This window comes from Eleginops maclovinus, chromosome 19, assembly GCF_036324505.1.
Source record: "Eleginops maclovinus isolate JMC-PN-2008 ecotype Puerto Natales chromosome 19, JC_Emac_rtc_rv5, whole genome shotgun sequence".
In the NCBI taxonomy this organism is placed as follows: Eukaryota; Metazoa; Chordata; class Actinopteri; order Perciformes; family Eleginopidae; genus Eleginops; species Eleginops maclovinus.
In genome coordinates this window covers 21486006-21501030 of record NC_086367.1, presented here as the reverse complement: position 1 = coordinate 21501030, position 15025 = coordinate 21486006, and the positions used below count along the sequence as shown (strand labels likewise).

At 44.1% G+C, this 15025-nt stretch overlaps 1 protein-coding gene across 3 annotated transcripts; it reads left to right on the top strand.

The window, feature by feature from the left end:
* The first annotated feature begins 1329 nt into the window (after positions 1-1329).
* Positions 1330-14080, top strand: LOC134881317 (nesprin-2-like). 3 transcript variants are annotated; one of them, XM_063908552.1, is made up of 18 exons: positions 1330-1539; positions 1911-2245; positions 2337-2481; positions 3109-3309; positions 3397-3656; positions 4013-4172; positions 5838-5993; positions 6207-6347; positions 6544-6720; positions 7062-7199; positions 7682-7867; positions 7985-8098; positions 8263-8415; positions 8514-8630; positions 8916-9044; positions 10208-10339; positions 10998-11072; positions 11980-14080. In XM_063908552.1, exons 1-18 carry the CDS (start codon positions 1537-1539, stop codon positions 12148-12150), a joined length of 2793 nt encoding a protein of 930 aa, XP_063764622.1. In that variant the 5' UTR covers positions 1330-1536; the 3' UTR covers positions 12151-14080. The 3 variants fall into 3 exon arrangements, with proteins under 3 accessions (XP_063764622.1, XP_063764621.1, XP_063764623.1); XM_063908551.1 differs by having other exon boundaries at positions 10205-10339; XM_063908553.1 differs by lacking the exon at positions 10208-10339.
* Positions 14081-15025: the final 945 nt, after the last annotated feature.

The window sequence follows — 15025 nt, the reverse complement described above, 5'->3', positions numbered from 1 at the left end:
TAGTGTCATCTCAAACTCAGAACAGCAGCAACCCCATCATGGAGAAAATGCTCATGGTGATGAGGGATGGCTTTTCCTGGGCGAAGCAGACAGAGAGTGACATTGAAGGCAGGAGAAAGAGGGTGGCTCTCCTCCCTGAGAAGGTGCACCGTCAGCTCAGAGACCTCAAGAAGATGCAGTCCGAGGTCATAACCAAACAGGGCCAACTGGAGCTGCTGGTGGAGGATGTAGAGGAGCTCTTTCCACAGCTGGACCAGGCTGAGGAGGTGCCGATGGTGCGCTCCTCTCTAGACTCCCTCCACAAACTCTCAGAGTCGACTACTGAGAAGCTAGCCAAGGCCGTGAGGGAGATAGAGTCGGGACTGCAGACCAGAGAGAAGCTGTCTGAGCAGATTGCTGATCTAGACTCCTGGGTTTTGGCTCATCTCCATAAAGAAGCCTCCAGGAGTCCGGACAGCGAGCTCAAGGGCCCGGCTGACGTGGAGCGCAGAGTTCGTCGGATCCAAGAGACTCTGGCTGAGGCTGAGAAGCAAGCCGCTGTCTGTGAAGCTCTCTTAATGAAGAGTAAAGACATTGCCCCTGAACTCAGCATCAGAGAGAACTGTCAGCTTTATGACAAGCTTACCAACCTCCAGGAGGACATCAGAGCCATCAGCAGCTATGAGAAAGCCACCAAAAAGGAGCTGGACGAACTCACCCAGAATGTAGAGTCCAGCAAGAAAAAAGTTGTCAAAATTGAAACGAGCCTGAGGCAGATGTTAGTAGATCTGAGTAGACACAGGTTCCCAATCACGAGCGAGTCCCTGCAAGCCTTTGAGCGTTTCAAACACCTGATTTTGGAGCACAAGTCCCAGGCTGACCTTCTGCAACCCTGGATTCCCCAGGAAAAGTCAAAGGAACTGTACTCGGTCATTTCTGAACTCCTCCGCAAAATGGTCACGCTGGAAATGAAAGCCAAAGGTCACGAGACGTACCTGAACCAGAGGCAGTGTGTGGAGGATCTGAAGGAGAGCGTTCAGGAGCAAGTCAGTCATACCAAGGACGACAGCAAGGCGCTGGAGGACAAGTACAAAGTGTGTCAGACCCTCCTCATCCAGCTTCCTCTCATCAGGTACATGTCTGAGGAGGCTGGATCCAAACTCGAGATGATCTCTGCTGACCTTTACCCCTCTCAGCTGAGCACAGAGCGGCAGAGACTGAAACAAAACGAGAAGAGCCTCGACACCTTGGAGATTACGCTCTACAACAACCTCAGCATCATCGAGTGGAACCTGCTGAAGGAGCTGGACCTGAACTCGGAGAAGGTGGCCACTCAGGCCTTCCTCTCGAAGACCCAGCAGGAGCTCCAGACAATCCCCTCACTGGAGCCAAATGAAACGGTAATCAACAACGAATACCAAAGAGTCATTTCTTTAAGAAAGACCATAGAGTCGAGAATGAGAGCACTGGAGGTTCTGGAGCAGAAGAAGACAAGGGAGCGGATTCCAAGATGTGACAGAGTTGAAGAAATCGGTCTTCAGTGAATGTGACCATCAAATGGTAAGTTCTTGTTTTTATTATATTTTTTGAGGTGATTTCTTTATTTTTAAGCTAAACAATGAATTTCCGATGTTACCATCATTAAGTGAAGCCCACTGATCCCATACTGCAGGTTAAAACGAATTATTTGCATTGCATTGTTTCCTGGTTTAAGGTTGTGTTCCTTAGTCAATGCCCAAGTAGTCAAATATGTCCAAGAGCAGATCCATTAAATAAACCTTTAACACTGAATGAGAATCCAAGCCAGACCATCCAAAACTGTGACCAATTATAATGGACAATACAAAATAAGGTCCAAAACATCTCAAATAAATGACTGGATTGATTGGATTAGTTTGAGTAATTCATAAATTGTGTTTATTGTATTTTAGGAGAACATCACGCAGGCCAAGAAGTCCCTGAGCGACTACACGTGTGCTGTAACACGGGCGGCTCAGTTCCTGCGGGACATCGAGGTGTCTCTGCTGCCCCCGCAGGGCTCTGCCGGTCTCTGCTCCGACAGGCTGCCGGAGACCCAGCAGGCTCTGGCCTCGCTGCAGCAGCAGTTCCAGACCCATGTGGAGCAGCTCCAGAACCAGGACGCCTTGCATCTTTACCTGTGCCCCCAGAAGGTGGAGCAGCTGCAGGAGAACATCCTGAGTCAGCTCCTGGTGAGGATGTCCACTCTCCAGGCAAAGGGACACATCCGACTGGAATACCTCAGCAGGTAATATGCGAACACAAGTACTCCAATTCAGAGTCTGTTCTTTTTTGCACGTGAGATTAGAGCTTGACAGATCACACATTTTCTCTTTCAGTTGTGCAGAACAGTACAGAAAATACACCAAGAGCCAAGAAGAAATCCTCCAGAGTGTGAAGAGCGCAGAGAGCAGCCTCTCCCAGTTCCTCTCTCATAAAGTCACCTGTCTCACGGACTGCACTGAACAGCAAACCAAGCTTGGAGTACGTATGAGCATGAATCTATTTAGGTTCACTGCTCCGGGGACCCTTGTCACTCATCATTCTGTTACCTCATTACCTCATTTTATTTGCATTTTAAGAAAAGACATTTTACTGGGAATTCCCAACAAGATGAGTAAAAAGAGTTTAAAAAAGCTGCATAATAATTTCTAGGAAACAGTTTACTGATACTGTAAGTCCATTATATGTGTCACATATAACCAGAGGGTCATCGGTAATGTTTCATCACCCATTCTTCCATTATCCTATGTCAAAGTTATGAACTAGAAATGTATTTGTCATTTTATTTATTATATTCCATATATTTCTTTTACAAAATTCTTCCATTTAGACTTAATTATGATATTATCTATTGATACTCTTATTACTACCAATTGATAGCATATTTAGTTTGATTTCTTCTGGTATTTTTTTCGAAGTTGTAGGATTTGTGTTTGTTTTTTTGTTTAGACTTTATGTTAGAAAGACACCACAATAAAAAAAAACTAATAATAATTCACATTTTTAATTCTAACCTTATAGATTGATCATTGATCGATTGCAGTTGCTGCTTACAACTTAATCTCCGTTATATACAACATGTATTTACATTTTGACTCTCTGGTGCAGGTTCTGTCCGAGGAGTTGGAGTCCCTGCAGAGGCGTCTGGAGGAGCTGAATGAGTGGTGCCCAGAGCGGAGCTGTCGGGGGGGCAGGGAGTCCGGCGTGGCTTCTGTGTGGAAGCGCGTATCGAGACTACGCCGCTGCATTCAAGAGCTGAGCACACGCAGCAAACAGAGGATCGCAGAATGGAGCGAAATCACCAACAGTGTAAGTTAGAAGGAATATGTGTGGGGTAAAATATATTTTTAAGGTTTTTTTACTATGAAGTATAATTAAGTCTGTGTCCCCCCTCAGGTGGAGAAGGCCACCTCTCTCCTGGAGCAGGTGGAGGCGGAGCATCCTGATGTGTCCCGGATGAAGGCCTCCACCGAGGACCTGCATGACCTGCTGCAGTCCTGGGAGCAGTACCAGGACAGACTGGACTGTGAACATCGCGCCCTGTCCGCTCTGGAGCTGCGCACCGCCAGGCTGCTCGGCGTCCCCGCCCACCTGGAGCAGGCCCCCTCCACTCCGCTCTGTCAGCAGCTGCAGGCCATGCAGGGTCGATACAGCAGGTAGGGTGGTGTTTCAAGCTGAAGACTTCCAGTAAAGATCTAATGTCCAGTTTAAAATCATTTCAGTTGTCACCTTACATTTAGATAGAAGGTTGCAGTAGGGAACATTCCTACTTTAAAAGGCCAACACAAAACAAAAACTCAATTACCCACAAGCTCTGCTACGCCTAAATAAGCAATCAGTGGAAAGTGGGTCAGACATGCACTGCAGCGCCTCTGAGGTCGTGCAGTGTTTGAATATGTTTACGCTGACGCTGGATATATCCTCAATGTAAACTCTCACTGTCATGGGTTCAAGGTAAGAAGCTACAACGTTTTTAATTGTTGGACATTTGTGTGTTTGTGTGTCTCCACAGTGTGAAGCAGAGGAGTAGGGAGGGTCTGAAAGCAGTCAGGATGGAGCTGGAGGACAGAGAGAAGCTGCGGCAGGAGATGCAGGGCGTCCAGGTCTGGCTGCAGGCTGCAGACGGTCTGCTGTCAGAGCTGCAGCAGAGCAGGAGCACACAGGAGCTTCAGGTGGGACCCTCCTCTGAGATGCTTCCACTTGTTTCACCATGTGTAGTCATGCATTTGGCTTCACACTTGGTGGGGGTTTTGCTGACGGCTAAAAGTGCAGATTAGGAGTGAAATAGAGTTGAGAGGGAAACCTGAACAGGCACGGCACCATTCTTAAAAAATAATTTGGGATTTGGCATCCCTCCAGGACCCTCTGAAGGACAGCACTTTACACTGCTCAGAGTTCAAGTGTGTATCTCCCTCCAGATAATGGTGTGTTAGGAATGAGACTCTAATGAGAGAGGACGGTTTTGCAAAGTGAAAATACATTTTAGAGCTTATTTCCCTTTTTATAAATTGCACATGAAACCAAATTCTTTTCACATTCAGCAAGAAATCTCCAACTCTAGTCGTAGTGTCAATAACACATGTTGTATTTAGAAATCTCTGGTAGCTAGCTTACAAATGTTAAGGGAGTGACACGTTTTGGTCTCAATATTTGCACAGACTTTCTATGGAAATACATTTTAAAAAGGAGAAAAACGTTGTGGGGAAATATAAATTCACAGGGCCTTGCTGATCTGCAGATCTTAAGCTTTTAGTAGTTATGAATAAATGCAGAAAGAGAAAGCGGCTGTTGTGAAAGTGTCCTGTAAATATGAACCGTCTGAATCCGACCGTTGGCTTGGCCCCCAGCCCGCTGTGTTCACCGCGAACCCACCGACCCAGAATCACTCTGCCCTTTGTCCCGAAACCTGAGCAGAGGCCAACGTCTCCCTATCCACTCCAGCTCTCTCTCAACACACACACACACACACACACACACACACACACACACATACACACACACACACACACACACACACACACACACACACAAACCTCTCCTCCATAACTCCCACTACCCTCACCCCTCCTCTTGTACTAGACACCTTTTGTTCTGTGGTGTAAGTGGATCTTTCAGGTGGCCTCTGTAGCCAAGTCATCCCATGCACAAACACACACACACACACACACACACACACACAAAAACACACACATTTCTACTTTACTTGTGAGGGAAAGTATGAACATAATGCAATGTCTATACCCAAAGACTTTCTTAAAATTGACTCCCTTTAAAACATTGTAAATACTTGTTTCAAATCTCTTAATTTTTCCTCTTAACATCTCCATTTCATTAAAAAAATGCAAATTGGTCCTCACAAAGATATACATACAAGACCAAACACACACACACTTTGCACTCGCCATGTCCCTCTCATGCAAAAAGAAAAGTCTCCCCAAACCTTCTCTTCCTCCCATCTTTTGTATCAGTTACACACACTCGCACACACACGCTCAGTTACCCATAGTGATAACGAGATGCACCTCCCTCTTCAACAGAGCATCGGACGTATTCAGACCCAGGTAGTCTCATCTGCATTACCTCGCACATTTTGTGGATTTTACCTATTTATATTGCCCGTTGTAGTAAATTAAAAACTCTCGGAGGAGAAAAGTTCACTTTTGCTAGTGTGGATTTGAAGGACTTTGAAGAGGTAGGCTCTATCACAGGAGAGAGCGCTGACTGCTGAACAAAGCACTGACAGTTTGTTAGTGGCACTTGAGATTGAGTCATTCTCCCTCTCTTATTTGTTTTTCTCCGTCCTGTTAATTTACTCAATCCCTTTTCTCTGTCTGCAGGAGGTCCACAGTCAGCTGTGTAACCACAAGGCTCTGCTGCAGCGCATCATGGAGAGCCTGAAGATGAAATACTCCGACATGTACTCTCTGGTCCCGGTGGAGATCGAGAGCCAGCTGCAGGAGGTCACACAGTCGCTGCAGCAAGTAGAAGTGAAGGTACGCAAGAGCTGATGTAAAGCTAAAGATTTAGTCGACCTCTGACAGACATTTGAAAGAAATGTTTGGGAAATTAGAGCAGTTAGATTTAACGGGCACTTCAGGGAATATTTTGAGAGTTGTCTTACAGGAAGAAAAATAATCATATAGACTTTAGAACAAAAACGTTCTGTTGCTGTCTTTGTTAATGTTTGTTCTCGATTCCTCCGTCAGGTGGGAGAGGCGGTGGAGAAGAGCGGTCCCGTCCATAGGCTGGGGGCGAAGTTGTCTGAGATCCAAGCCGGCCTGATGTCAGTTCAGAAGAGACTGGAACAGAAAAGCCCCAATGTGTCCATCGCTAAACTCACTCAGAAGGTAAGCACTGAACATATAGCTGACCTGACTGGATTATTACCACTCTCTGATATTACAGATACTAGAATAAGATCATTGCTTACAGAGAAGCTCCACATCTTGTAACACTGCCATTAATCCTGTAGATGGATATCAAACCTTTCTCTGTTATAATATAATCATCAATAAATCCTCCGTGGGATGTGTGTGTGCGCAGCGTGTGTGGGACGAGCTGGACGTGTGGCACTCGTGTCTGGCGGCGCTGGAGGTGGACATGCAGGACCTGGAGAACCCTGAGGACGCGCTGACACTCACTGAGAGGCTGGTGGAGGTCCAGCAGCTCCACTCCCAGCTGGCCAAACAGGCGGAGCAGAGGACCACCCTCATCAGCAAGGTCAGAGAGACTTCACATCCCATCAGCTCTCCTTTTCCAGATATCAAACTGCCAGTGTTATTCCCCGAGTCATAATTAAAAGCCTCCACATTTGTTTGGTGACAACAAATGTGTGATAACAAGTTATGTTTCTTGCAGTGCAGAACCGTGTATTTAATTCATGCTTATTCTCATTAAAAGCCTGGTAACTTAGCAAGTTCCATAAAGTGAACATGACGTTGTTTTGTAATTCAGATGACATGATTTTAGGTCAGATTCCCAGGTTATTGAGTATAGGTTTGTTCACACAGAGTTGGTTTGATTTCTTGATTAAACTAAGTGTAGTTTATGTTCCTCCCCAGATCCAAACGTGGCTTCAAGAGCACCATGAGATGATCAGCAGCTCTAAGAGCTGGATGGCTGAGGCCAAGTCGTGGCTCGCCACCCCCTGCACCTACACCACGGCTAAGTGTCTGAGCAGCCATGTTCACACACTGCAGGTGGGTGCACTTATCTGGGGTTTGAACTTTCTACACTGCTGTTATTCACCTAATAAATGTCTCTCAAGGAGATATGTACCAACCAGGAAGAGACTCCAGATAGAAGCATTAAACCACTTTAGGAAAACACAATAAAGATGCAAAGTAGCAGAAAAGAGAAACAAAGAATATGACGACTCAAAAATCAGCTACAGGGACCAAAGCTAGGACCAAAACTAGTACAAAAAGATGCAAAAGTTATCTTAAAAGAGGCTTAACAACCACAGACGTAACATTATTCAGTAGCGATACCAAATCAACCAAAATCAGACATAACACAATGACTGAAATAAAAATGTAAAGTCTGTTTTTTGCTCCTGTGTTGGAGATGTTGTCGGCCCATTATCTCAGAAACACTTATGGTTGCATTTTGCAGAAGACTGTGGCCATTGTGATCTGAAAAAATGTGCATTGGTTGGAAAAATAACAATCCTGTGTTGCAGATGGTGCTGGATGACTCGGCACAGATCCGGAAGACTCTGCAGGGCTTCAGCTCCATCCTGCAGGAGATGTCTCAGGTTTGCGACGTCACGACTCTGCAGGAACACCTTCTGGAAGCCGATCAACAAGTGGCCCACGTCCAGGACAGCTTCACCGCTCCTCTGTCCCACCTGGGCCACGCTGCTGACGTGAGACTCCTTTTACTTTAATCCAGATGCTAACGTGTCTCTTTACTTGGATATTTTATGTGTCCTCTGCCTTTTTTGTAAATGGTCAAACACATTGAGGGATCTCTTGCCGTCTAGGAGGTGGAAGCCATTGAGACTGAAGTCAGGAGTATGGAGAATGATGTGGCTGAGATCAAGAACTTATTGTCTTCTCCGGAGACTTTCCCCAACCCCAAAGAAGAGAGCTTCAAGGTGAGACGTGCAGAAGAAAACTCTTAATCACAGACAAGCCGAACATTTGGTGGTTGTTTGAATGAGAAAAGACTAAAAGTGAAACAGAGGTAGTGATAGGACCATGCTTGTATTGCTTAAACATCAGTGGAGGCTAGTTTCTGACACTCTTCGTATGTGCCCAGACTGTCGAGCAGAAGATCCAGTCCATGAGGAGGACCATAGACGAGATCCAGAAGTGTAAATCGGACCTGGATCTTCCAGAGAAGGCTGAAGACACTCTGACTGTCTTTACTATCGTGGAGCAGCTGCAGGCTCTGCTGCTGGACCTGGAGAAGGTCAGTCAGTCAGTCAGTCAGTCAGTCAGTCAGTCAGTCAGTCAGTCAGTCAGTCAGAAGTGGCCTTCACTGAACCTTCTTCTTTACTCTTTCTGCAGAAGGTCCCTGCTCTGTTCATCCAGCAGCCTACGACTCCGGTCCAGGCCAACGCTCCGTCTCACCAGCAGACCACCTCTGGCCCCCATCTCTTTAAGTCCCCATCAGAGGACGCTGAGGTGAGTCTGGTTCACTGAAAAGTGAAAGGCAGTGTTTCTTTACTTATGAATGTGGAGGACAGCATGCTTTGCACTCGCCCCTCATCCATGAGTAGATGTACGCTTCCTTTTGTGTGGTGATATGCTACAGAACAGGTCTGTGGATTATCTGAAGTGGCCTTTAAGTTAATGCTAAGACAAGGTGTGATGATGGCGCCAGTATTTAAAGTACATTTATTAAGTTACCTAAATCCAAACTTAAAAAAAGAAGATGTAAGCAATGTAACAAAATCTGTCGTCTCTCAGAAGGAAGACGCGGAGGGACTCATCAGAATCGTCCGTGTGAAACAGGACGTGCTGAAGCAGTCCGGAGCGTCGCTGCAGACTGTGGAGCATTCCTCAGCTGAGCAGAGACAATCCCCGGAAAGAACGCAGGTAAGAAAGCAGGGAGACATCCTGCTGGTTAGGTTTGATTGCCTTGAGGTTTTATAGTGCAGCACTTTGTGACATTCTGCTCTTCAGAGGTGCTGCGTAATATGTACTCACGTTTGAACACTAAAGGAAGCAACCAAACTGATCATTTGAGCACTTTTTCCAGATGTGTGGTGTGCGACTCATTTGATTTACATGAAACCAACGTCACTGTATAATAAATCACGGGTTATGAATCTCAAAAGCTCACCACCTGTGTTGAAAAATGACTCTATGATGGTAGAACAAAGTTTAGAAGGCTTTGTACTAACACGCCTGCTAACCCGTTCCTCCATGTGTGTTTTTAACCAGATGATTTAACAAATGTGTTTTGTCCCTGCATGCTTAATACCACTATTTTCTTCTATTTCAAATTATTATGCGAGTACTACGTATTGTCAAAAGTGCAGTCTGGGACATTGAGCTGCAGTTTTGGGTTTGGGGAAATCCCTAAGTAAAGTAAGGCTGAATTAAGAGGAAAATTACCCCAAACTGTGCACCATATTTAGAATAATTGAATCATATTATCTAATATAATAAAGTGTCTCAGGGAGTGCATGGGATACTTTCTTTTAATCTATGCCTATGTTGGAGCTCACATAGTTGATTTCTTTTCATAAAATCTCGTAACTCTGGAGAACTTTGATATTAAAATGTACTTGTGCTACATTAAAGCCCTTGCCTGAGAGGTTGCACAACATAAATGGCCTCCAGGGAAAGTGTAGCGGACTCTTTTGACTTTTCCACATGGCGCACGTATGCCTCTTCCCATGCAATGTTTACTTCAGTCCTTCCTCTGATTGCAAAGTTTTAATTTAATCTGAAGCATCCCCTCTAGAAGCGTACGGTTAAAGCTGCTCCAGCGCAGTGATCCCTCCTTTATAGTAAATACTCTCGCTGCTGTGGGAAGACAAAAGTTCTGCACTCCAGCTCTAACAAACAAACAAGTAAACCCTCTCTATCAGAAGTTATAAAGCTTAATTAGCTGGTTTTAATTCAAAGGTTAAAAAACATTAGCATTAACAGGCCAGCTTGCAGTTCAGTGTCCCAGATGCACTTCCTCCCCTCCCTCCCTCCCTCCCTCCTCCCCCGTGTGACTGCACATGAGCGTGTTTCCGTGTCAGCAGAGGGAGCATCCAGGCGTGCTCCAGGCTGAGGAAGCCACAGAGAGCAAAGGGAGTGAGGAGCAGACAGTTGAAGAAGGTGGAGGAGGTGTTTTATGGTGGCTCTGGGATGCTTTCCTAGGTGCTCCGCCAGAGGTAAAAAAAAAAAGAGATCTAGATCTGCAGTGGACAATCATTCATCCATTTTCTGTCTCTGTCCTTTCTCTGTCCTCTGGTCCTCTCTTTTAACCCCCTCCTTGTGACTTAAGGGTCAGCTACTTGCAATGTAAAGTGTTTTAGACCAAATTATAGGTAAATATCACACCTGAGGTCAAATGGCAGATTAAAGCAAAGACCTTTTCTGACCCGGGTCACTCTGTTCTCCTCTACTACCATCTCCACACTCATCACATCAGCTGCTTCCTCAAACCCTCTCCTGACCCTTAACACGGCTCCACAATCAGTGCATTTTCCTCTTCATTCCCACCTCCCTGCACATGTGTTTCTGGATTTTGTTCTGCCTCTAGAGAGCAGCATTGAACAGTGTTTGAAGTGTCTGTGTGTGTGTATGTGTGTGTGTGTGTGTGTGTGTGTGTGTGTGTGTGTGTGTGTGTGTGTGTGTGTGTGTGTGTGTGTGTGTGTGTGTGTGTGTGTGTGTGTGTGTGTGTGTGTGTGTGTGTGTGTGTGTGTCAGCTATGTAGATGAGTAAAATGCTCGTAAAATATCTCAAACATTGTTCTCTCTTTCAGCCATTTCATATTGTGGTTCAGTTGTTTGTTTGGTTTTTTTAAACCCGTATCATTGTTGGTATTAGGCACGTTTGGTTGTCCAAGAAGCGACTGAAGGTGCCACCGGAGAAAGCACTGAACCGAGTAAAGGAGATGGACAGGTAAATGAACTCTCAATGCTGTCAAACATCCTCATTGGCTCCTACTGGAAGAGTAGTTCTCAGGTTGTTTCTTTAAAGGTCCCCTATTGAGCATAATTCACTTTTTAATGTCTTTAACACACATATATACGTCTCCCCTGTGTGTGAAGAGACTCAAAGTGTCAGTAGAAAAGGTTGTCTCTCTTTCCCCCCTGATCCAAGTATGTGAAAGCCGCTCAACAAAGTTAGGTTTTGTTCCATAAATGACGTAAAAGTTCCCATTTGATGTCGTGTGTGGGTTGTACGGCATTAGCAGGAACCAACCATGTTAAACAACGCTTCAGAGACAGGTAGTGCATAGATATATGGCCCTATAATATATTGTAAAAATATAGTTTAATACGGGACCTTTTTAAATAGCATACATCTGGTACTATTCTATATTTTCCTACTGGCAACACTTCTAATTAAAAGACCAAAAGAAATGATGGTCTGCCTTGTTTTCCATATGGGTTTTCCTTAAAAGAATGAAAGGGAACAAGCAGTTTCAAACACAGGATAGGAAATAAATGGTGTTTGTTTGTACAATAACAAAAGCATATCACCAGCTTTATCGTTTAATAAATCTCAACTATGGTTCTGCTTTTTATGAATTGCTACCTATTTATTATTATTAAATCATTGGAGCTCCATTCATGTATTTTACTTGTCATATCTAGTGTGAGGATCGACTGTTAAAGCCTCCAAAAAGAGCCATTGAGTGTGTTTTACCATCAACAGCTGTACAAGATAACTTAACATCGATTTGTCAATAACATTATCTGATATAACAGTGTTTCAGTAACTGTGTGACTCCCTCTGTCTAAATGATCCTTGTGTTTAACTGACTGACCTGAGTGCTCTTCTAACCCTGCTCATGTTTCTTCAGGATGTTGAGGGCCCCACTGACCCCACAGAAGCAAGTTCATCTGCAGCATTATCAAAACCCCTGGGCACAGTCCGAACTCAGACACTGCCTGAGAGCATGGTAAACACAGCCTCCACCATAGAAGTCTCCAAATCCCCCTCGAGCCCCCAGCGGAAATGTGTAGTCTCCTAGATGTAGAACCTGTGTCTCTAGAACTTCTCACTTCTTCTTGATCCAAGCATTGAACTTCTAGCTTCTTTAAAGCCATGGGCAGAAAGACCCGTCTCTAGAAACGAGACTAAGACTTAAAAATCCAAACCAGGAGCTTCAATTTACTCCTAAACCAATCAAAGAAAACCCAAGACTTCTTCTACAGACCACCCTAGAGTCTTCCTTGTACAAAGCCTAGAATACAAGTGTTTATTTTAGATTTACCAACTTTTTCTAGACCCAATCTTTTAACCCGTCTAGAATCAGGTTTATATTTTATAGATTCTTCTAGAAGAAACCTAACGATTCACTTTCTTCAAGAAATGCTGACTTTTTTCTTCATATATAAGTCTATAAATCCCACTTCCCTTTGATTAAAGGCTTAACAACCTGTTGTATATACCCACAGCTTCTCTAGATCCAAACAAAGAACTCTCATCTAGACTCAAGCCTAGATTTCAAGGCTTTATCTAGAATCTGGATCTCCTAAAGTATTCCTAAGGATTCCCTTTTTCTTTTCGACCAACGTCTCCAAGCCCTTCTTCTTCCCTCAAATCTACAGATCATGTCTTGTAGAACCATAGAGCTTTCTAGAACCAATGCTTTTCCACAAATAAACCCTCAAACTTCTTCTAGAATCAAACGTAGAACTCCTTTTTCTTTTACTGTCCTCCTTGTAGAACCTCTACCTGTGATTTTGACTTGTTTCCTCTACACCTAAACTCTTCCTTTAACTCTAATTTTACTAGAACAAAGTCTAGAGAACCTGATAGCACCGAAACACCTTCAGGTTTGAATCAAAATGTCTCAACCTTCAGTGCATTTACATGGCAAAGAATTCAATCGGTTTACATCTATGGACGTCAGTGTTTCCTACTGTAATATGAACATAAAATAGAAGACAGAAAGTAATTAAATCAAATCTGATACGTGCCAAAGATTTATCCAAAAGGACTCGTCTTTAAAGGAGTTATGGGCTTGCCTGTGTTCAATACGACACAGCACATTATTTTGCAACTCTATGGGAAGTGAATGATAGCGTGACGTTATTTTACCAGAGAAACAGCAGTGATGGTATTTAGCATGTGGGTGGATGGTTTTTGGTCTGTAATAAGCTTTTGCATGGACCTTCATTTTGGGTTAATATGTTTTTATAAAAGCCAGAAACAAAGTGTACTAATAGACATATTTTGTGAACCATGTTTTATAATGTATCATATAGGGAATGGTGTTTTAAAATAGTCAGACTTTTTGATTGTTGACCTTTTATTTGAGCAGCAAATGCAGAGGTAATCTGTTAAAATAAACCTTGCTTGCTTACATGCATCTGCTATTTGAATTTTCATACTCTGAACGTGATAATAAATTGTTGTTTACACATTTGATTACCTGAGTAGTCCTGAGTGACTTCAGTGAATTGCTCAGTCTCTGCCTGGCAGCAGGAGGAAAGATTCCCGCTTTGCTATGAATCAGCATATTTACTCTCACTATCGACTCTGCAGGTTTTGTACATAAGAAAGTTCCCTTTTCTAAGACGACTGTTGGCCATGAAAATGCACTGGTTTGACATGATTACTGATTAACACGTTACTGCTGGCAGGGGAAGACCATGTAACTCCAAATTGTACTCAATAATATACTCCTCTAACCAAAAATGCATCTTTCACTTCCTCTTATTCACATTTTTTTAAGGCTTAGCAACATTTTCATCAATTAAAACCAGTCTAAGAGCACAAAGCTGCACACTTTTGGAGGTGCAAGGTTTTCCCCTGGAGGCAGGCATACTGAGATGTCTTACATTACATGGCATGTGCTGTACTTGTACATTGTTCCACTTTTGCTATTTCCATTCTGTCTACATATCCAATCAAGAGCGGAAAAATATAAATAAACCCACAACAGTGATCCACTCCTCCGTCTCTCTTTCTCTGTGTCAGGAGCTCATGAGGGGACAGAGGGGGCTTGCATGGGGTGGAAGATATACACTGTACACACAGAGCACACACACATCTGTACATGCACACTGCAGCAGCAGGATGACAGCAGCGTCTTGCAAAATGTGAATAAAAGTCACACTCAAAGTCCAAATTCCAGCATGACACACCAAAGCACCGTCCTCCTCCTAACCCTTTAACAGTGCAGGAGTGGATGCAGAGTTGGAACCTGGTTGCACAAAAATAACTGACTTGATTGATTGAGCTGACAAAAGTGCTGTTTAAATTCAAAGTAAGAGCATGATCATGCACTTCCAAGGCACAAATTATTCATTTGAATTGATAATTGGAGCGATTTGAGAGTACAAGTTAGGAAAAATGAGTCCTCACAATGTTCTCCTGTGAGGAAAGGAGGCCTGTGTATGTTCACATTACAGTCCAGTGACATCAGAGCCTGGTAAATGTTTTGGTCAAGTGATTAATAATGACATTCAGAGCAGCTTCATTGACTCTTGGTGTTCATCACCTGTCAGATCCTCGCTCGTTCATTAGCAACTGTATTTACAGAGTTAATGTGATGCATTGTGGGTTTGCACCATGCTAAATGCTCATAGTTCACTCCTAAAAAATGAAGCAGCGGTCACAAAAAGTTTGGATGAAGCTGTCGTAGGACAACAGATCCGATGATTGACAGCTACAAACTGCAGTCTGAAGAGGAAGTGTTTTCTGCTGACTCAGCTCCTCCCCTGCAGCCTGAGGCCTCTCTTTCTCTGCGCTCACGTCCCTGTCATTCTCTCGCTCTGTCACTGGAGCCCGGCCACTGCTCCAGGAAGTGGTTTCTGCCACAGGTGGGTGGAGCAGAGAGGGAGAGAAATACAACAGAAACTAAGAGCCGGGGAAAGAGAGATCACCAGGCAGGGGAA

What these genes read in the sequence shown, in the direction of transcription:
- LOC134881317 (XM_063908551.1), top strand. An exon ending in GGAGCACACAGGAGCTTCAG is followed by an intron (nt 4,173 to 5,837) that starts GTGGGACCCTCC and finishes CTCTGTCTGCAG; the next exon opens with GAGGTCCACAGTCAGCTGTG. An exon ending in TCCTAGGTGCTCCGCCAGAG is followed by an intron (nt 10,340 to 10,997) that starts GTAAAAAAAAAA and finishes TGTTGGTATTAG; the next exon opens with GCACGTTTGGTTGTCCAAGA.